This window comes from Triturus cristatus, chromosome 12 (assembly GCF_964204655.1).
Source record: "Triturus cristatus chromosome 12, aTriCri1.1, whole genome shotgun sequence".
Lineage (NCBI taxonomy): Eukaryota > Metazoa > Chordata > Amphibia > Caudata > Salamandridae > Triturus > Triturus cristatus.
The window spans coordinates 140,215,421-140,238,623 of record NC_140595.1 but is presented as its reverse complement, the minus strand read 5'-3'; the positions used below and the strand labels follow the sequence as shown (position 1 = coordinate 140,238,623).

The window sequence follows — 23,203 nt, the reverse complement described above, 5'->3', positions numbered from 1 at the left end:
GTACACTTGCTAAAACTCAGAGATAAATACTGGGCCCTACTCTTTAGAAAGGATGGCATGTGAGAACCAGCCTTTTGACTTGAAAGAAACTCCCGAGGGGTGAAAACAACTTTGACCAGGATTTAGTGGCTGCTTCTTGCTTTTTTCAAATAAGGATCTTAAAAAGATCCACCGTTTTCAGATCAGGCCATTTTGGCCCCTTCTGGTACCATCTTCAGCCCTACTGCTACTTAGGTTTGATGATAGGATAATAAAAAAAACTCAAGGGGGCATAATTAGGCAACCAGGTGTGCTGTAGATTTGTGTAAATTTGGGGAGAGGAGTTGGCCTAACGGCTAGGGCGTCTGACCTCGAATCTGGGGAACTGGGTTCGAGTCTCGGCAATGACGCTGAACATCCTGTGATTCTGGGCAAATCACTTAATCTCCCCATGCCTAACAAAAAATGAATGTGTCCTCATGTAATGCAACTGGTGCTATGTAAAGCGCTCTGATACCCGATTTGGGTCAAGTTCACGTTCTATAAAACTCTAAAAAAAATGTACTTTATCACAGGACGTGTGTTGTGATCTCCACTGGTTTTTCGTCTCAGAAAGGATCCAGTTTAAACTATGTGTATGGTTAAGTGGTCCTTTTATGGATTAGAGCTAATATGCTTTTGCTCCATAATTTGCCTTTATGCTCCTGTTTGAGATTTCTGCTCAGAAGCACCAATCTTCTGGTAGTACAGCACTTTAAGCAGGCAAATATTAGAATGCAAGGGACGCTTTTACCTCTGTAGTCCTACCCACCTCGAACCATTGGCTTATATCGTTACAACACACGGCGAGGCCTCTACATAAGGCAGAGTTGCTAAAGGCAGACTTGTTTGATTAGCTTCTTTGGGCTTCTCTTTTTTCTTCTGCAGTCCTAAGCCCATGATGTTCTCAGGAAACCATATACTTTACAAGTAACTCACTCTACAATCATGGTGAAATCCCATGTGACCAGTTCCAATTCAAGTTTGCTGGACTGGTTGCATTACATGGATAATTGAACGTTGTACTATTCAAACAAGAAACAAAAAAGTGCTACTCTACTAATTACAATATACAGCGTACAAACAACATGTACCAATAAATACAATAAGTGGTTGCAAAATTTCAAGTGGATTACTCTTCATAGCCTAAACCAATAAGCGAGCAACCAAGGCCAGTAGAACCAATTGTAACTGGTTAATTGGAATTCCCGATAGGGAATTCTAATTTTTTTTCAACACTTAACTGCTAAAAGTTTAGTTGTGTAATGACCTACATCCCTTCCCAATGTCTGTTTTGAGGATACACAAAACCTTTTTGATTTTATACAAAGGTGGATGTAGTCTAGTCTCATCTTCTTATACTCTTAACGTTTTGGAGAAGCTGTCAAAAGCCTGACAGTGGTATAAAACAGCGAATGTCGAGTCGAAGGTGAACATTTGCACAGATTTCAGATATATTAACATTAGAATACCAAGCATTGAAAATGCAGTAGGCCTCGCCTTTGATTAAGTTAAAGCCATTTGTTTTGCTAATGGTATTGTATAGCAAAGCAAATGGATTTAACTTAATGAAAGGCGAGACCTATTGTATTTTTAATGCTTGTTTATATTTAATGCCAGTTATGTTTCTCCCCCCAAAGAGCCCATGGCGCTTTCTGCCAATCACACATTGATAAACTGGTGCACCCTCACGCCTTGGAGTAAACTAGCGCACCCTCACGCCTTGGAGTGTGGGGGAGTTCTAGGACCCCCACAACATGGCTACAGAGACAAAAGGCTGAAGCTTTCTGCTTCCTCCCTTGCCACGAGGGAGCGCGAGGCCTTGGACACATACATGGCCAGTCTACGGGACGTCGGTTGAAGAGGCTCCATCGAGCACCGAACTGTGAATCACAGCCTCGTGTCTTCCACAGACCCCTGCCACCGACAGTCTTTCCATCAGTAGGATGGAGGTCTGTGAAAGTTGGTACACGCTGCGCTTGTTTTAAGACCGTCATGAAAATAAAGCTTACGGCCGAAACGAGCATACCATAACACCCTCCCTCCCCAAGATGCCCGGGCATGGCTGCGCCCTCTACTGTGCAGGCGAGAGGCCAGTGGTGTGCAGAGCAAGAGATGGCGTTAATGTGAATCCATAAATGCCCCCTTGGTGCCCTGTGGAGAGGGCGAGTTCAGAGACCTCAGGTGAGGAATGGTTTGCTCACTGTATATCATAGGAACTGAGGGTTTTTTAAAGGGCTGCTCGACCTTCCTTTGAAGATCGCTTAAATGTGTAATTCCCCCCCAAGAGAATATAACCCCACCACCAAAAATACGTTATGTTAATTAAACAAAAACTGCAATAAACACTTGCGCCGTTTCTCCCATCCACCACCGAGTGGAAAAATAAGGTTCGAAGGTTTTGCGGAGATGGCGGTATTCCAACAGGGTTTCACTAAGGCCCTTTGGGGGCATCAGAGCATCTGTGTGCAAAGAAACGCCCTCACCGTTAGTGACCCGGGCCTACTGGCCGTTACTGCGGCCTGTCGGTTAAACCGACCCCAGAAATGTACTAGCTTCTGTGCTGTGAAATCAGCGGGGACCGGCGCCCTCACCCTTAACCAGACAGGGCAGGTACAGATGACGTGTGTATGTAGGGGCCACGCCATTTACAGCCACAGATGAGATATCGCATGTACACCTCACTGCATACGGGGGTTTACCAGTAAATATCCACTAGTATTGCGCTTTGCGTACTGCCAGGCGGCTTCTAACCGCACACAAGTTTACACAGGACCAGCGGGCTAAACATTAGCCAGGGAAGCTGCAGAGAAAGAATGTGTCGAGGAGGACAGGGTTTGAGAAATATCAGGGTTCCCGTGCACAGATATCGATCTTGGCTTAAACTATTTCAGACCATAGTTCAATGCGACCGGGAAAATTAATTAATAAAAAAAAGTTTGCATTTTTATTGGGAATAAAATTCTCTCTCCAAGAATTAACCCCACTAAACAGACAACCTCGATCATCAGAGTTTATGAATGCGTAGGGGACAAGACCTCGGCTTTTATTGACCAACAACTCTATTTAAAAAACACAAAATGTGGCCAAAATTAAAAAGACGTAATTTAAACGATTTAAGGGTTGTTCGCAAGCAACCAAATCACTTAAACACGTAGCCGCCAGCGGGTGTCAGGCGTCCTAAAATTAAACAGGAAACAGAAACCCAAAATGCCAGTGTGAGACCACAAAGCAAGGGTCATCGATGCAGAGACAGGCGGGTGTTACTCGGAGGATTGACTTGCAGTAAACACTCTCAACTATTTCCGACTTTGAGGGGGGGTTAAAATGCAGATAAGTGGAGAGAGCTGGGGGGCGGGGGAGACCGAACCAGGGGCAAGGGAATTAAAGGTCACACGCAAAGTAGCACACAGCAAGTAGACAATCAAAAGTAATTTGCTCACTAAAATGGCTTCCAAATTGAGGTGATACCAGTGGACTTCAGCCGCCCAACATCTGACTGGTGTGGTGAGAGGGGAAAACAAGCGCGTCCACAGATCCCGACCCCAATCGCTGCGCGTGCCCCGTCTGTCTCCCTTGAGAGGCATCTTGGTGGCGAGGTGTGTGCGGGCGCGTTAGGCAGCCGCGGTGAGGGGGGTCGGCAGCGGCGGGGTGTGTGCGCGCGCGTGTGTCTGTGTGTGCGTCTGCGCGTCTAAGAAGCGCGTCCACAGACCCCGATCGCTGCGCGTGCCCCGGTCTGTCTCCCTTGGGAGGCAAGTAGGCAACAATAGTACTCGTTGGCGGCAGCGCTTCGCGCTGCAACGCCAGCGAGACCTAAAAAGGGAGCCTTAATTATAATCTCCAAAAGTCAAGCATTCCTCAACTTCTCTATGGCGGGAGCCAAACACAATTCACCTTCTCGGATGCTGCGGGTTTACCACTACACAAATATCAGCTTCCATGGGGGGCAACAATGCTCTGGAGAGGGCGTAGCAGCCATTTGTGCAGCAGGTGCAGTGGCACCAGGGTTCAGAGGGGCCAGAAAAAACAGAATATTGCGATATATCACAGCTTAAACAGATGACAGGTGGCCCTTTCCTTCCTTGCACTAAGGCCCAAGACACACTGTGGTACAGGTCTGGCATCACCAACACCACTTCCAATACAACTCTCTGTTAGTGACCAGGATTTGAAAGTGTTCAGATGAAAGATGAAAGGCTGGTAACTCTACACTAAGCGGTGTTTAGTCAGTGAGGACCACAACATTTGAAAATCATAGAATACTTGTGTAGTAGATGGGCATTATGGTGCCCTACTTTTATTTTTTTTTAAATAGTAAATTATTTTAAAAAGTGTGATACTCCGCTAATGTTAAGCATCCGTCTAGCGCTGGGAAGGCCTCACAAGAGTTGAGGAGCAGAATGGCACTTTTAGAGCGGCATAGCTCATTCTAAACTCCTTCGTTGAGCACCTGCAGGTCTAACGTGCAGAAGACATTGCCTTCCCAGATCTTGAGTCTCAATGGAGAGTGAGTGGTTGTGGAGGGTGAGGACACTGACATCACCCTATATGAATAACTTTTAGCAGGTAAGGTGAGTTTTTAGGGCAGGCAAACCTACTTAGGCCTCTGGCTTGTTTGGAGAGCGTAAATGAGTCAAAGGAGGGTGACACACTTTACAGGTGGGTGACACTCCCTTAAGGAAGGTGAGTTGAAGAGATACGGTGTTATCAAACTTTTCAAAAGAGATGTATTTGGGTAAAACCAAGGGATTTCCCACCTAAAGAGAAAAACGTTTGTACCCTAATGGAACTGAGGTGAATTTAAGAAAGAATCCTTTTTTACCCAGTCTTCTAATGCTGTGCTTCAAATGGAAAAATAGAAGTGCAGATACTCACTAATTAGAGTACCTGTCCTGTTTGCTCCTGAGAAGTGCTTGCACTCTTTTTCCCATTATACGTATTACAGGAGCGTTTAGAAGTGCAGTGCTCCCACTTAAACTAAGTGTAGGTACTCAGTATCGGCGAGTGCACAAAGCACAGCTCTCACTTTAGTGCACATCTACCTGGCCTGACCTGACGCGCACGTCAGATAAAAGAATGCAGCGGTATCTGACCGTTTCCGAATCAATGCGACGAACATCCGCAAGCCTTGTTCTAGGGAATCAATAGAGCTGAGGGGGCACTCAAATGCTCTGTAAAGGTCAGGTGCTCTCGAGATCCTAGTCTTAAGCGCCTGCCTGGTGCTGCAGCGCCTTGAATAATTGCAGCCTCGCTAACCTAACTTGCTTGACGCCCGCCTGGGAGTCTGAGCGCGCGGCGCAGGGCGCATGCGCGCTGGAAGGGCCGCGTTCGCCTGTGGCGGAGGAAGGGGGCGGGGCGCGTGAAGGCAGAGCGCCGTAGACAGCGCGTGCAGTCTCTGGGGTTCTGGGCTGCAGCCGGCTCCTGCCTCTCTGCTCCTCTTTCCTGCAGAAGTGAAAAGAATGCGCGGAATCTGTAGGTGACGTCAATGCTGACATTCACGGAACCCGCCGAGCCGGGATCTGGAACAGCCGCTCTCAACAGCTGATGTGTGCGAGGAGGGGGAGGGGCGCCCGAGACGAGGGAGGTGTTTGTGGAGGGGGCGGGAGAGCCGCAGGGCCCGGAAGCTGCCCTCTAATGTGCTGAAATAAAGGTTTAATGCCTCCTTGGATGGGGCAATTTATAATGCAGACATGGTAGGCTTCGACATATTTTGACTAAATGTAAATACAATGCAGCTAGCAAGGGCACACTTGCGAGCTAAGAAGAAAAGGAAAATACTGGACCATGCAACTTCGCGCCCTGAAGGTTTCATCGCTCTCATCTGCAGGCAGGGGCGGCCTTTGGCATGGGCGAGCTGGGCCCAGGCCCAGGGCGCCAGTCTTCAGAGAGCAGCCAGGGGCGCTTGTCTTCAGTGGTTGCACTCGTATCAAAGATGCGTCGTTGTCCTGAATTCCAAATCCAGTACTTAGTGAACGGAGAACGTTTGCCCACTCTGGGTAGACTGATGCAGAGCTGCGAGAAGCCAGGCAGCGAGCGAATACTGAAAAGGGCATCAGACCCGCCTACCTGAGAGCAGCACTCCCACCAGCGGCCTACGGGACAAGTGCTTTGGCCTTTAAAAGAAACATTTATTTGCACGCATTTAGGAGCACGAACATGTCACTTTTCGGCTTTCCTGCTTTGCAATGCGTGAATTCCGTCAGAGCTCCACTCAGTCCTGTGCTAGTTTGTTTTCCCAAGTACAGAAAATGCCATCTAGTGTCTTAACTTGTCAGAAATAGAAACAAGAGACTCGAGTTCTAATCCAGTGTTCCTCAGTCCACCAACTTCTGTGATCCTCGGCCAAATACTCTACTTCCGCGAGCCTCGGTGGCTTTAGCTGCCAGAACGCGGGCTAACAAAATACGTTAACGTTGATAATGTTTGTGTCCGTATGCAGTGATGCATTAGATATTAACACGTGCAAAACAGGTCCATTTTTACTGAGGCACTTATGTTACAGAAGAGTTGTAAGTCCATACATTTACCAAATGTCATTTAGGGTCGTCAGAGGCAGCGCTTGCTACGCTGCTTTGGTCCATCTGACCCCTGGGCTCAGAGGTGGTAAAAGCAGTGACAACAAAGGAAAGTAAGCAGCCCTGGTTAGTTTTTGCATCTCGCACTTGCAATGCGCACTCGTAATGCGCACTCGTCTGAATGAATGAATTAAAAAAGAAAACATTTTTGAACAAACTGTTGGCAAGTTTAATTATTGGGAATACATGAAAAACGTTGTTTGAATCCAGATTCCACCTCTGTGCTTTGCATGAGTGACTGTACCTAACAAATCACACATATTAAAACGTTTTAACCATGATGACGAATACATTAAGTCCCATAAATCAATACATGGTATATAATAACTACTGCAGGTAGACATTAATCTTTTTTTGAGAGTTTTCCTGTGGTTTACTCGGAGAGCTTCTTGTCGAGGTACACACACCAGGGGAACCAATACATAACGACAGTTTTGTTATATAAATAGGTTCTCTGCGTTTTAATGGCTGTAAATCCTTTTACTTGTTGTATTATTTTATACAAAGTGCACTTGAGTGTCAATGATTGCGATGCCGTCAAGGTCATGACCTTGACATCACTCCCTGGAAAGATCCGGGTTCAAAAATCTGTGATTTCACTCACGCTACCCCTGGTATTCTGGTGAATAAATGTCCACACAGGCACTGCCTGAATGAGCATCTGCAGCTGCACCAACTACAGAGGAGAAAAATAGTAAACAAACGTTTTAAGTACTTGAGAACAAATAGTAAACAAACGTTTTAAGTACTTGAGAACAGGGGAGTAATGCAAGTCCCTGCGGTATATGGGGTCCCCAGCCCTCCAGGGGGCCCATAAACCTTCAAGGATGCCCCTGTTCAGCCCAAGGCCCATAACCATCTGTCAGATATGGGCGACAAGGGAGCCCCTCATCACATTCAGTACAGGGTGGGGCTATCATTTTACGCTACACCACTGCCTTGAAAGGGATGCAAGATTCCCAAAGTGATCTTCGGCTTAAAATATTGCTGAAATGCTTTTCATGGTGTGGTGAGGGGTGGTCAACCCCAAACACTTTTCAAGGGAGGGTAACCCTAAACACTTTTCAATATAGAACACACATTTTGGAACCAATGGTTCTGCTTTGTTTCTCAGTTCCTCTTTACATTCCCCATCTCTTTAAGTTGCTCTTGCGCCGGAAGCCTTAGGCTGAGCCAGCAGAAAACGCTGAAATCTGGACGCGCTCCAGATACACGTGTCCACATAGCCCTAACCAGACGGAGCACTTGCTGAACGCAGCCACAGCCCAAGAAACCTCTGCATCAGCCCTATTAACGCGCTGTTTACTTTCGGCTGAAACCAAGGCAGGAACTCAAGGGGCGGGTTCCCCTACAGGAGCGCTTTCTTCCCTAAAACCGTTGAAAGTGAAATTATGGCCTACGGTGGGTGCTCTTCCTAAAGCAGCTCCAATCTGTTTTTAATATGGTTCTCTTTTGTCAGTTTACATTTAACTTCCTGTTTGTGATGTCACATGGAAATTGGCTTGTAGTTTCGATGAACACGATCAAAAGAAATGCTGCCACCAACATGGCTAAAATAGTCAAGAACAGGCTTGGAAATGTGTATCTATGGTCTTTTGCAAGCTGGATTGATGCTATCTTAGGGTGGCATATGGGGATATTCACGTGCCCTCTTTTCCCCGCATGCAACCAGACCAGATGATATTGTTTCTTTTGGGTCTCGTAGCTGCACATGGTTTTTAGACGCTGTACTCACTACATACATACCCTTTCCATATGGCCGTCTTACCTTGGACTCCCTGAAAGCAGCTTTTCCCAGAGCCTTCTGTTGTCTGCGCTTATAAGACTAGTGACTAAGGCTGTTGTTGCTATGGTTATTTGTGAGAGATTTTATAAATGGCCTTTAGAGACGCTGCTCCCTGCCGACAGGGCAGCTTCAACTATAAGCCTCGCCAGCAGTCTCCGCCGACGTCCTTCTACATCGCCACACTTGCGACCACAACCCGCTGAGTGTTCAAGTACTGCACAGACTGCCGCTTCTCAGAAAAATACCAGTAAAGGCGCTCATTGGACTGAGGAGTCCAGAAGGTGAGATAAGGCAACAGTTTTTGGGTACAGCCACTATGCAGAACTAAACAGTAGCGATAGGCTCAAAAATCTGTTCTTTTCAAAGTGGCTGAGGAGCTCTCTAGTAGCAAAGTGCCCACTCTGCTAGAAGAGCCAACAACTCTGCACAGCTTCAGGGCGCTCTGCATTGCAGACCAAGCACTAGAAGTAATTGAATGAAGCAACAGTGTTTTGTACCTATATGGCAAGTCGCAGCCTTTGCTGAAAGGCCACCTTTCGACTTGAAATTTCTAATTTCCCCAAATCTCTCTTCGGAGGTACTTAATTCTCAGTCCAAACAGCAGCACTCTCACGAGATGGCATCAAAGAGTTCAAATTAAAGCTTAAAAAAACACAAGAAGACCACTTGGGGGTTGTATAAAAATACCAACTTTGACCATAAATGCTATAACCGGTTCTAAATTAAGTTGTAACTAGAATTCTCTTAAATAGCAGTTCACTGCAGGTTCCTAATCACTAATAATATGATATGGGTATGGAACAAACCATTTGTAACTGGTTAAGTTGTCTGCTGGATTGTGGGGGGGGGGGTCATGGGTGGGTATGTGGGAGGGGGCGGAAGAAAAATGTGAAAGACACCAACAAACCAATGGATGAAGAAGGCGGCCGAAAAACCCCTATAAATAATTATATGATATTTATAATGTCACTAAAAGCAGGCGGTCTTGGCAGACAGAGCTCTTGCACTCGCTGCACCTTGGGATCCAGCCACACCTCACTGTGACTGAAACACACCCAGGGACGCTTCTGCTCCGAGGCAGAAGAGGTGTGACTTAGCAACTCGTGAGGTACTGCTGCGTCTTTGGAGCAGGTTAACAGCGAATTCCTTCGAACATCCCCCCTCCTCCACTGGTGTTACTGAGATAAGAAAAGAAAGACATGAAATGCTACAAAGGAAAATTCCCAGAATACAAGCTGGATAGCTAAACCTTTCCATGCAGGACTCTTCCACAAATGCAAATGTTGTTTTTAGGCCTTTTAGTTCAATTTAGAGCGAGTGCACTCTACATTCTCAAAACCTTGTAAATGACTCGTTATGTTACCCAATTAAAGAAGCAATGGCTGTGTTTGAACAAACGCTACTACCTGGCTGACAAGGTACGCTCGATACAGCCCTTTCACGTCTGGGAATTTTTGGATGCAGCCGCTGGCTATCAGGGCGAGCAGCCCTCGCACGTACGCATGCTAACACCCTGCGCGTTCGCGTGTGTGCTGCTCGTGGAGAGTGCGAGGTGCGCCCCATGGAAAGGGCGGGAACGCGGGCCCGAGGCGGCGAGGGCGGGCGCCTGGCGCGGGATTACAGGACACGGCCTGTCAGAGGTATACCTCGGCCTGGCATGTGTCAGCGGCAGCGGGAGAACAAAAGAGCTCTTGGAACAGGGAAGTCAAATGGTTTGAGTACAGGCTGCGCGCGGCCGAGTCCTGCCAAAACCAAGTCTGTCACAATTCACTGCCGCGGAGGGGCCTTGTCCTCGCGCCAGCCGGGGCGGGCGGGGTTCCAGGACGGCTCCGAGCTGTCAGTCTACCGCCGGGGCGGCAGGCCCAAAGCACCAGCCCCCTTCCATCGCTCATGATTATTTTATAGAACACCGGCACGGCACACTCAGTACTTCATTTGTAATAAAAAATAAGTGCCAGGTCTCTCGTCAGGAGGCCCCTGCAGTTTGCACCACCCATTGCCAATGGCAGTACCTGCACAACTACTAACCACCATGCACAGGCGGGCAACTAGAGCCAAATTTCGGGGGGGGGGGGCTGGAAAAGATTTCAGGGGGGGCTAAGTCTTCCAGCCATAGGCAGAGTGGCTGTAAGAAGGGGTGAAAACACAACAAAAGCCTCATTAACGTGTAAATGGTCTTTCTAATATACGCTGAATTATTAAACTGTTCTGCTCATCTTTTAATTGCACAAACAGCGCCACCATGTGGCAGCTTTCATAAGTGCCAGTGTTGACAACTAAGGCAATTAGGGTGGGCGCAGAGCACAGGAAACAACCGGCTCAAACGAAGCACTGGGTACACTGTGACATTCCACTAAACTGTGACATTCCACTACACCGAAAAAGAGATAAAAACAATAGTGGTATCTCGAGAATACAAACAGTCGCAGTAAAGCAGTAATGGGTTACCAAGATGGTAAACTGAAAGGGAGTAAATGCACCCGAGTGATATATAGTTATATATGACGATTTTAGGAACAGGCCAGAAGGCCGAGCCGTCACACAGAGAGAATACCTTCGCTTTCCTGTGGTTGAACTTGTCTCCCAACTCTCACCCCCCTCCCTTTGTGAGACCTGCATTTCCATAAGTCATATCGTGTCTTTACCTACTAACCTTGGCCAAGGAGATGCCAAATCCGGGCAGGATGTCCTCCTAACCATCTTCATGCCTCCCTGAAGTTCCTTCGAATCATTTAGTGCCAGTCTCATGACTGCCTCTCTCTGGACATGCCTTCTCCGCCACGCTGTGCCACAGCGAGCGGGAACACGAATCACTGCGGCTATTCTTCCCTGCCAGATGTGGCCACACATCTTGTCCACATCTGCTGAGGAAGTGGGGTTTAAGATTTGAGAGAAAAAACTGTGGAGAACTGGAAAGTAAATCTCTAGCTATGCGCCCAGCACCAGCCTGACCTGAAACTGCGAAACCAGTAATATAACTCGGGACATTATGTCTCCCTCTGCACAAACAATTAATTTATCACTTCAAATGAGTCCTTGCATCAGATATTTCTCTTCGTCTTTAATTATCATTTTAGTGAAAGAATTTTTTTTTTAATAGTGAGAGGTTTTCCTTTTGCAGACTACATTATTCAAAATAGTTCAACACATAAGAAAAACTGCTAACAGGCCTGGCCTTGAAAAGCTTTTTATGTTAGTTAATGAAGTGCACTCCTTTTCGGCGTCACTCTCAGAGTAGAGAGCCAATGGAAATGTGGGTCAGGCCATTAGCTAATGCTATCAAGGGAGGAAGCAAAAGGAAGAGACCATTGGATGAAGAGGGGAGACCAAAAGGACCTTCACATATGTATTTTTATAATAAAGGTTTTGGGAAACGTGGTTGTCCAGACAGATATCGCTATAGTCTGTGCTAGACTCGGAAAAAAACAGAGGAAAGCGACACGCCACAAGCAAAGTAAAATGTATGATGCGAGAGGTTAAGTTCTGCGTGTGGACAGCGTGGGTAAGTGATCTCTTCCACACGCCTCTTCTACTACATTTCTCAGGCCCTCTGTTGTTCTCTTTACAGGTCCCTCACCCTCTCCGATCCTAGAAGACGGCCCTTCTTACCACAAGCCAAGCTTGAGTTTCACAGGACACAAAACTTTGAAAGACCTACTCAAACTCAAAAGAAGGATGAATGCAGAAACCACGACCAGTGAACCCAAAGGTGCTTTGAAATTAAGTCCTTCCATGGCTTCAGTCCACAGTGGGGACTGGTGGAATCATTATCATAAAACATTAAAGGAGGAAATAGAACCCTGCGAGAAGGGTGGTGCACTACTGGAAGAACGGAAAGACCAACATTCTCTTACAGATCTGTGATCACTTGGCCAAGATCACAGGGTAGGTGTTGAAATGTGAATTAATTCATCAAACCTACTTCCCATCTGACCTACACCAATAAGAAAGGTCAAGGCAGAAACAGTTCTCAGAATGTTGTGGGCAGTAAATGGCACATGTCACTCCCCCACTAACCCAAGTGTATGTCCTGAGCAGGCCATGACTTCTTTCCAGGGCTGGCCTGGGGCAGAATCAGCCAAATGTCACCCAGAAACATGTATATTCTTAAATATACTATTCTTGCTGTAGGCCACAATAATGGTTGCATAAAGACAAGAAAATAGTTTGCAGCGGTAGATGGCTACTCACTTCCAGGGAGAAGCTCCACCAATGAGAGCTCTTGCGCTTCACTGTGGGTGGAGGGCGCCAACAGCCATGCGATCATTGCCATGAAAGTCAGATCTGGCTCGCTCACACCACCAGCTGCTCATAACAATGCACTATTATAAAGCCACCACTATGAGGGCACACCCAGCGCACATTAAGACAAACCTTTTTGTTGATCTAAGTTTGCGCAGTACATCTAGAGAGGATCAGCTGGTCTCAGGCCAGAACGGGGGTATCCCAGAGACCCGAACACTTTTGGGGGGAGTGGCAACAAGTCATTTTCTCTGTGGATGGAAAGAATAAGCTATTTCCATCTAGCAGGGCAATGTATATCCACCTGCAGAACCCCTTTTCCACTTCTTTCCTGGCACAACAGGATTACTTTGAGAAAGCACCAAAGCTCGAATTTTACTGCTTGGGGAGGGTGGGGTATGGCGGGAGGAGCGAGGGGATTTATTGCTGTTTCTGAAGGCAGAAGTCTTTATGTAATCTGTCTCTTACCAGCTTGCACAAAAGCTCACCTGCCTCTTGTAATTTCCCCTCCAGTCTCTTCCAAGCATCGCATATAGTCACTATGTTTGTGCAGTCTCCACTATGTTGTCACTTATCCAACTATGTGTAGAACACTCAAATTAATCGCGCTTTTTTCAACAGCAAATAAAGAGATGTGCAAGTTCTTCCCATTAGACCACGAATGCACACCCCACTGTTCTTGCGTCCAAATATTAATATTTATGTAATTTAATCAAAGTACATTTAATTGAAATTCAAAGTAATTTCACGTATATTGCACATCATATATGCAAATAATATAGAATTACTGTTAGCATGAGGGCTTCCATGTCCATTTTTCCAAACTGTTTAAATAAACTATACAGAGTTCTTCTTTCTTTACTTTCCTGAACCTTAACACCAAACACCAACAACTACACTGACATGAAGTCTAAAAATAAAAATATAATTAACAAAACGAAAGCAAAACCCTTCCTTAAAGCTAACCTTGATTCACAATTCACCATTAAATCTAGTTCTAACCTCAATCCAAACTCTGTTCCCTAAATTTCCTTAACCTAAATGTAAGCCTCATAGTAAACCAAACTATTACCATATCCGTAACGGTGCTGTCGGTGAGTTAAATCTGCAGATACAGTCCCAAGTTTGTTTTGCATTGACTTATTTTTAGTGAGACACAGACTGAAAATGAATTAGATGTAATGACAGGATAACATGTGAAAATATTACCAATATGTCAGAACCGGCAAGCCGGAATAACAAAGACCTTTATCAGGGAAATTAGAGACCTCAATTCGTATATGGACGTGTATTACTGGGTCACACTGTAAAGAGTCAATGCAATTAGATATGTGGATATGTCCTGGGACCATCTCAATACTCAAGATGAAAAATATAATTCTTGTTTACACAAAACGGAGAAACCGTTATTTAGCATCAAGATAGGGATTGACAGTTTCCTTACAGATTTCAAAAGACATTTTTTCTTGCACTTGTACTCACCCAGTGGACTTGGGCAGGCTCCATTGGAGTTGTTCAAGTCTCCGCCGAGCATTGCACCTACGCATGGAGGGAAAAAACATGCTTAAGTGAGGATACGTGGTACTTCTACAGCGCACATACATCAGTCCATAAACAAAACAAAAAAACTGCTTGCCTTCACGACACTGTTAAAATAAAACACATTTTTAAAACAAATCCTTCAAACGCAATCTTTATTCACATAGGAGCAATACCTGCAAGATCAAACCAAAACAAAATCTAATTAATCCTCAAAAAATATTGATAGCAATGTGACAAAGATTAGATTTAAATTATCTCTAGAGTCTGGTATTCATAGTTTTTATTAAGCAGGTTAATTAGGAAAGCTTCTTTTGTGTGATTGTGTTAGGTGTGACAACATTTTGTTAAAATTTAGGGAGTTGCTTTCACAGCCTGTTTTACTGGGGTAACCTTACCGTGGCTTCCTTAATGAGAAATACAGATGTTCCAGTGTTGGATTCAAAACCGTACTGGAGGATATTTCTACTTTCGGCGGTGAATATTCCAGATTCTGAGTGCTTCAAGGGACCCTTCTATATAGGCTATCCTCAGCTGCACATAAATGTCCTCACAATCCTGATGACGACCCATGGATTAACACATTATGGTCGAAACGTCATCTTACCACAAGGGGTTCAATAAGACCATAACCATATACAAACTTCATACAAGGACCAAAAATTTAGCTGGCTACATGCTGTTACAAGAAAGGATGACTGTTTTTTTCATAAATGTGCCACCTCACCACTGTATTCTTTCACTCACTTCACTGAGGAATGTTGTCACAATTAAACCATGCTGTGCTGCTGCTACATAAGAAACTACATGCTTTCAACATACCGGTTTAACCTATGTTTTTTGCAGGTGGGCTACACGTTTTCTTGATAAAGCTGCCATAACTAGGTATATTTAACAAATCTTTATTGCAGATATATTTAGAAACATGTGCAACATTTACACATAAGTAATCAAAAATCTATTAGGTGGAGTTGATAGATTTAGCATTAAGCATTAACCACTCTCAAGCGATGGAGTAACAATGATAATTATGCCAGCAAAGTCCAGTGGAAGCAACAAACTTTACAAATTCACAAGCTTCCAAAGTTTGTAGAATTTACAATTCATTGCAAACTAGATTTAATTACCTGCAACAAAAATACTGCTAGATATTTTTTTCCGATAAAAAGCCTTTTGCTGTTAAATGCTGCTATTAAAAAAGCTTTTTTCAGTTTTTCTTCCACAACTTCCTGTTTGCTAAATATTCACCAGCATTTTTTTTTTTAAACTTTTGGATTTTAGCACAGTTTCTTTAAAAAATTATAAAGTAAGCAAAAGACAACTTTGCAAATTCTGCTCCCGCAGTGAAATATTTCTCCATATTTCAGATTGTTGAAGTGCTATTTCACTCGCTTAATCTCTAAACATCAAAGCTTCATGGATAAAAAAACCTAGGGCAATATTGTGAAACTACACCTGATACCAAAAGACGAACTGGATGCACGTGTGAGGCCAAGTGCAGCAAGCGGCACATAAGGTGAGATTTCAAGTTCCTCAATGAGACTAAGGTATCTTACATTGCATCATTTAGTTTATGAACAGACATGTAGGGTGAAACTTTATCTGTGCATTGAATGTGCCAAAGTGAAATGGCAATTTATTTAGTTTCTATATCATTTAATCAAACTATTGACGTCTGGTGGGACTGTAAAACCTATTGTGACATCATTCACCACATGGCCCCTTGAATGAAGAGACTTCACCACCACCTAGATGCGCTTCAGGAACGGGGATGGAAACACAAGGGGGAGAACGAAGGCAACTTAGAAGTCTATTTAAAAGCCCAGGTCACTGGCTACTGTGGAGGGAATCTGGTGCCCCGGCAGTGGTATGTGGTACCCCTACAAAAGAGGCTGAGGGCATCAAGGGAGCTCATCGTCAGAAGTGCGTAGTTCTGCTGAGGTATTTTTTATACTTCCTGGGAGTTTGAAAAGACAAGTTTTGGTATTAATCTTGGAGAGGTCAGGCAAAGATACTGCGACTACACAACCCAGGGATGGAGAGTCCCTGCGGTCCCGGCGAGTTCCTGGGGTAAGCAGAGATGTTGCTAAGAGGGCCACAATAACCCTGGCAGGATGCGCTGGCAGCCACACTCCACTCTGGATGCCAGTCGTTCATAATGTAGTTGACAGAGGCACTATGTTAGGATCGCAAGTCCAAGTAAACAGTTACCAATTACTTAATTCTGCACCATCTGTTTACAAAACCAAATGATTAAAGTGCATACACGATACTGAACTATTTTCTGTGCCCTTTACCTTTCACAAGTAGCCATTTAACTGCAATCCTTCAAAATGCATTGTGTCGGTCAATCATTGAGTTTATCTATGATTCATCCACAAAGTAGCATTATTACACCTAGTACTATCTAGATTCTTGGTAAGAAAAAACAGCTCTCAGCTCCTTTAGAGATTTTTGTTTTTTCATGAATTTTCCATTCTTGATTAGTCTCTCGTATTATACTACTTAAAAAAGAAGACGTGTACATCTTGAGTTCTGCTCAAGTAGCAAGTTTTTCTAATCAACCCAGCCAAGCCAGCCTATAACACACAGCATGCTTTGATGATGTGCCAGCTATGTACGCAACACATACCAACACATCACACATCAAGACACTGCTTCCATCCCTCCAGGAACTGATGAGAAGAGTACTGTATAGCGTGCATCAATACTACCAGGTCATGCTATATGCTAGGAGATGACTGGGTCACACAGGATACAACATCCCAGGCATGCGCTTCACTAAAATGATCGAATGGATGGTGGTACTTGTAGTTTTGATTCACAAATTTAGAAAATTAGAATAAACTAGTAAAAGGATGCCCAGGCCTGGAGCATAAAGTTCTGGTTTGTAAAAGGAATGCCCAGGCCTGGAGCATAGAGAACTAGGTGACGTGGAGTAATCTGGCCATTTCGGTGGTTCTGCCAATTGTTGATATTATAGAACTCAAAAAATACATGAATATTCTTCCCCTGAATGTATCTGGGAGGAGCATTTGCAGAGACAGTGTAAAGGAAAGCAGCATTTCCAGTAATGTTAGCTTTTACTCCTTTCTTAATTTCCACACAAATAATTGTTAAATTTATCATGAAAAAATATACGGAACTGGCTTTCAAAGTGAGAACAGTAAAGCAGGTGACTGTTAAGACAGATGAGAACTTTACTTCCTCTCCTAGTTCATGCAGTGTCAGCAAATGTTGGCAACATGTCTGTGATTAAAAAGGTGAGAAGGCGAAGGAAATGAGGCGTGCGTGACTGCGAAGTAAAAAAGTAGGGTGGAGTGAGATCAAGAGTAGCTAATTAATACCGTGGGATAATTGTTTTAGGTATGAGAGCGAAAGAATGGTGCCCTGCGTGCTCCAGGATGAGGCGGTACTCACCGGCACTCGCTGGCCGCTGCGGTAGCCCGGGCGATACTGTGTTCCGCTGCATGGGTGACTGTTGCGGCGACAGCAGCCGCGGGTCAGTCAGCGACGAGTTCATCAGGGACTGTGTCACGAGAGAGCCCCCGGGGTTGCTGAACTGTAGAGCGTTCTGGCTGGATACGGGGATTGTGACTGGCATAGCAAAGTTGGGTGCAGGAACGGTCGACTGGAAGAAGAAAGAAAGAAGAAACAGTTCAACCCTCAAATTTCACTGTCACAGATTTACAGAGGGCAAGGTGCGGATTGTGAGTTTACGGACCAGCCCTGAAAAGGACTCAAGAAACTATCACAAAGTTTTTCTTGTGCGCCCGAAAGAGAACCTTCCTGAACTCCCTCCTAGATGGGCATCGGCAGCATTCTGTAGAGTTCTGAGTTCAGGACTGCCCAACATCTTCTCTGCACTAAAAGTCACCAGTTCTCTGCTGTGGTGCTCTAGACCTCATTCCAATTGATTCATATTTCAGTCAGAAGCGGACCAGCAAATCTATGGTCAAAGGCACTCACCACCGCTGTGAACTTTGAATCTCTTCGGTATGACCCATGTAGCCATGTGCAAGGTCAGACTAGACGCTAATATTAAACTACTCATCCTGCTACAACAACGTTTGTTTGTTTTAAGGGAAAGTAGCTTAACAGCTTCTACACCCTTGGCAACAAACCCCAGGTTCACTGCGCGCTGACCTTTTAGTGCGCCTGTTAGAAGAATGGGCTTAGCCCGTAGGGGTATATTTGTCCACGTAAAAAGGTACCATTTCAGACAAGGAGTTTATTAATTTTTAGCAATATAAACATTACTTTCATGTCGCTAGGATGACTCCCGCAAAGTGCATGAGTATAAAGGTATTATACCTTGCAAATCTGTAAGGTGATCCTGATGGAAGTGTGGCAGTGGACAAATAACACTGACACCTTTGCCTGGCTAGCTAAGCAAAGACCCCCCATCTCTCTGTTAAAAGGCTACTTCTTTCAGAGGCAGGAGGGCTGTTAACTTTCTGTCCCTACTTACCTCAGGACTCTCCGAGATGCACAGACCCACCAAAGGACAGAAGCTTTTCCTTAACGCCAACAAGTCATACGTAGACCGTTAAATGATAACTCTGTGTGTGTTTCCTCTAAGAATCCATTCTAGATTTGAAACACATTTTGTCTTGGGGTCAGCCCTCCTATGTCAACTAATCTAAACATGCCACTGGATTAGGGTGCTAAAAGGTCTTTGAACACTCAGTTTTCCAACTTATCACATTAATCACAGTAAAGTCTTCATAGTACGAAAACATAATAGGTACGGATGGCTAACCCTGCGCTTCTTACAGGAAAATGGCTTGCCCACATAGAAGACGAAGAAAGAGACCAGGGCTAGTGGACAAGGCAGGTGTGCACTATTTTCAAATAACATACACCAAAATGAAGGCATTTGTTGAACACATTGCGGAATAATCTTCTACCGCCGGAAATAGGGAAACCATATGGACAAACTTCAACTCTGCATTCTATTTGCTGGATTGAAGGCACATCCAATCCAGGTGTGTGTCGACGAGGAGATCTCCTCGTCTGATGGTGGTTAGTGTCCCAGTAAATGAGTTGCGTTAGTCTAGGAGTGGATGGTCATCACACAAAGCTGGTTAGAGCACCTCAGTCATGTCAAAGGCTCATACCCACACAAACACTCCGCCCTCCGAAAACACGGTTACAGATGAATTTTAGTCGAGGAGCTGCCCTGCGTTTGCAATAAGTCACTCAGTGGTAGTAAAGCCCGCCTATGCACGACGGCAAATGTCCCACTCAGGAGACGGACTTTTAAACAGCGGCCAACTGGTGTACAGACAAGAGAAACACCAGCCCCGATGTGTTCTGGCAGAGAAAGTTTGCAGAGAATAGTTCTATTACTTACACAGCCAGGGGTGTCTAGTTCAAGCAAAGAAGCATGAGAAGTCACAGGATTTATAGAGAACTTGCCAAGACCTGTCAGCGTTCACGCCAGGAGTCACGTGACTCCATCAGAAAGGTTCCTGTGTGTTTCACACTTCTGGACTAAAATGTTTATGGGAGATTCTGCCGGGGCTAGTACATCGAAATTAAGTAAGCATCTGAATAGGAAATGTGACAGGAATTAATCTCATTCCTTAGTGGGGTACCCTAGGATAGTGCTTGGGACAGCACGGAGCAGATGATTTGTCCTTTAATCTTCTTGAGTTCAGTATAGCTACCACGGAGCAGATGATTTGTCCTTTAATCTTCTTGAGTTCAGTATAGTTACCATGCAGTGCCTGTGCAGTCGTGGAATTCATACATTGATTTTTGTCATTGGGCCATCAATAGTTTGGAACAAACTAACAGCGAGCCAGGTTTGTACTCTCCTTCAGCACAATGTCAACCATCTGATACCAAACCAAAGGCAAACGATTGTGGGGCACCTTGTGGACCATGTACCGCAGCCTAGCATATGCCCTACTGAGATCTGCAAATATATAATGGGCCCATAAACATGTAGGTGAAAATCTCAGATTTGAGACTAGAGGTTACTACAACATAAGCTTTTGAGCGCAAGCATCCAATTGAAGCTGATGGCCAAACAGGGATACCTGAATTCCCTTACAGGCTGCTAGCCGTGCTCCGTGGATTTTATTCACTTGCGATGCTTTAGGGAAGCTTTAACACAACTTTGGCAGAAAGTAACTGGGCTGGGCCGAGGAGCTTAAACAAATGCTGAGAATGTTCAGGAGATCTGGTGACAACAGAAATCCGCAAAGAGGATGATTGTGGAGTCTCCAGTACGACAGCATGCTCTGCCCCAGAGAGCTTTTCTCACTAGGTAAGCAGGCGCATATCATGGGATGGTGTTGTACATCACCTGACCATTTAGCAGAAACCTTTACTGTTCTGCTGCAAAGGATCTACTTATCATCAGGAAACTTAAATTAAAAAAGTTCCTACTGAATTATCTAGAGCCCAAATCTTTTGTAACCACATTGCCTTTCCCATTAAGAGCAATGGATATTTCTAGCTCTGTTGCTGTGGAGCAGAGAGGCTCTACATGGAAGGTTCTAATAGCGTTAACAGTGGTTTGACTCTTGCCCACTGTCAAGGGGCTGATAAAAGAACTGGTGGGCAGAGGGACATAAAAGTGATCTATCAAGAACCAAGTAGTTTGGGTGAGCATAAGCTATCAGAACTCTGTTATTCGGGATACAGTCAACTTACATACTAGGCATCTACCAAAACTATAGAACATTAAAACACAATCCTGTGTTACATTCATGACTCATGATCCACAACCTCTTCAGAAAAAGAGTGGGAAAAAGTTTTATGTATAGAGCAACTACTACATAGAGTAATTCTGTACTAGACCACCAGGATTTTGCACCATTTTGATGCAAGTAACAGATTTTGTTTGAATCATATAAATTATACAAATTCCACATCCTGAGTTTCAAAAGATCAAATTCCTAAACGGTGCTAAGTTTCACATGTCCTTTCGATTCAAACGGTGTCACTCTTGATTGGATGCTGGTTAGCGCCTCTAGCCAGCCAGCCTTGGACCAGCAGTAACCGCCGCTTTGTAGATGTGGCGTCTTGCTAAAAAGTTCCGGTAATTTATTAGTGCGCTGCAGTCCCCCAGGGGCGGGGACCTGTTCTAATCAATAGCTTCCCAGTCCTAGTGAGAAATACAAATGATCTCCCAGGAACAGCACTGGAGCATTGCAGAGACGTAACCTTACTAACTTAGCTAATAACACGTGCCCTGCTCGAATACCGCTAGTCATAGAGTAGGCTGTAAGGGACTAATATTACCTGCACATTTAAAGTGCAGGATAGGATCTTTTAAATATAAATCAAGGACATGATTCTTTACACCTTTCTCATAGGCCAGGTACTTTCCAAGCTTCCATTCCCTACTTGGATTATTTCCTAGCAAAAGCAGACTGAAGGACAGCCCAGAGCTTCAAAAGCAAGCCATGCACACCTCTACCTCCCACTTCCAAACTAACATATACCTTGGCCTGCAAGCCTGAGGTTCACTCCCACTAGGTACTCACTGTGAGCCTATAATTCTGCATCATTTTATCAAATTCCTCGTCAATCTTTTTATATTTCTCCTCCGTCTGTGGTGTCAGCGCAAACACTTCATCTGCGTCTGGGCTCTCGCATTCCCTGTGCTTCTTGTTCAGCGCCTGCTTTGTTGTTCAGGGGTAGGAAAGTTGGATGGGGTAGGGTAACGGAAGGAGAGGCGCCAAAGGGGTAGTTGGCAAAGTCGGGGTTGTTGGAGTAGAAAGTGTGAAATTATAGTGGAAGGCGGTGACAGAAGCAAGAGCATTGTACGTGGAAGAAGTTGTGAGAAAAGAGATTTCGAGTGCGAAAAGGTTCGGTAGAGAAAGGGAATTTTTCGGAATTAAGGCAGTTTGCCAGAGGAACAGGGCAATTTGTGGACAAAACAAAGAATGCGAGAGAAATGGAGATTATTAGGGGATGGTGGCAAAGGATTTGGGGGAAGAGGAGAGTGGAAAGTCAGTGAATGGAAGGAGCATGAGCAATTGGATGGATAAGGGGAAATGGGAAATTTTGAGTATGTAGATTACAGGGAGAAATTGAGATTGATTGAGGTTAGGTGCGCGGAGGCAGGATTGGGTGGAGATTGGCAAGTGGTGGGAGAAGTGGGTTGGGGTACATAGGGTGGTTGGTGAAGTGCGTAGAACGAAAGGAGAAGAAGGAATTGTATAGAGAATCAAAGTTGGGAAAGTGGGATTGGGTTGCAAATATGAGAAAGGGTGGAGAAGAAAGGTCGGGGAAAGGAAGAGAAGAGGAAAGAATCGAACAAAAGAAAGAAAGATAATGAGGACTTTCTGGAGGAAGTTTACTTACACCATAGCGCTTGAACAGAATGTCGAGGTCTTCGCTCGCCTTGCGGTATTTGTCTTCCATGAGGGGGCTCTGGTCAATCGAATCATCACCGTCCGGCTCAGGACTGTCACAACCGTTAAAGCCTTTCTTTCTTAACGTCTGAAATCACAATCATGACATTTTCAGGTCTGCATCTTTGATGGAGATGCATGGTGGAAGCAGTAAACGTAGTGCGCCAAAGTGTACACCAATTCACAAACCCCATTCATTTATCTAGCATGTTTAAATAAGGAGTATTATTCTGGTTGTTAGGCATTTGTATCAGATCCTGGCTCTTTTCATGTTGCATTTCTACTTTTTATAGACCTTACAGATTGAAGATTTATACAAATTGATGGATGGGTTGTAGTGGCAGTGCGTATTACCCTTTCCATTCCTTCTGTTCACACCATAACTCAACACAACGTCTGGGGTTTCCTCTGTTCTTATATACTTATAATGCTACCATGGGTCTGCCTCGACACTGCTCTCTCCACATCTGATTCTGAGAGGTTTAAGCATGAATTCAGTGCAAGAGATGTGAAAATGGTATTTGACAACAATGCTCCTTGGCCTCCCCGAATCCCTGCTTCCTATTCCACCTTAGACCGAGCCCAATAGTCCTAATGGTGCAATTGAAGAATATCACTTTGTTCTGAAGTTTTTAAACCTTGGAGAAAACTAAAGCGCTATTACTCCC

General features: G+C 44.8%; 1 protein-coding gene across 7 annotated transcripts in view; it reads right to left on the bottom strand.

The window, feature by feature from the left end:
• MEF2D (myocyte enhancer factor 2D) overlaps positions 1 to 23,203 on the bottom strand; it is a 415,917-nt gene that overhangs the window by 47,771 nt on the left and 344,943 nt on the right. For all 7 annotated transcript variants that reach the window (XM_085638243.1, XM_085638237.1, XM_085638242.1 and 4 more), the window contains 3 exons: positions 22,486 to 22,623; positions 17,581 to 17,791; positions 14,104 to 14,160 (listed from right to left, as the gene is read on the bottom strand). In XM_085638243.1, coding sequence (XP_085494369.1) covers positions 14,104 to 14,160; positions 17,581 to 17,791; positions 22,486 to 22,623 — 406 coding nt within the window. The remainder of the gene's footprint in view (positions 1 to 14,103; positions 14,161 to 17,580; positions 17,792 to 22,485; positions 22,624 to 23,203) is intronic.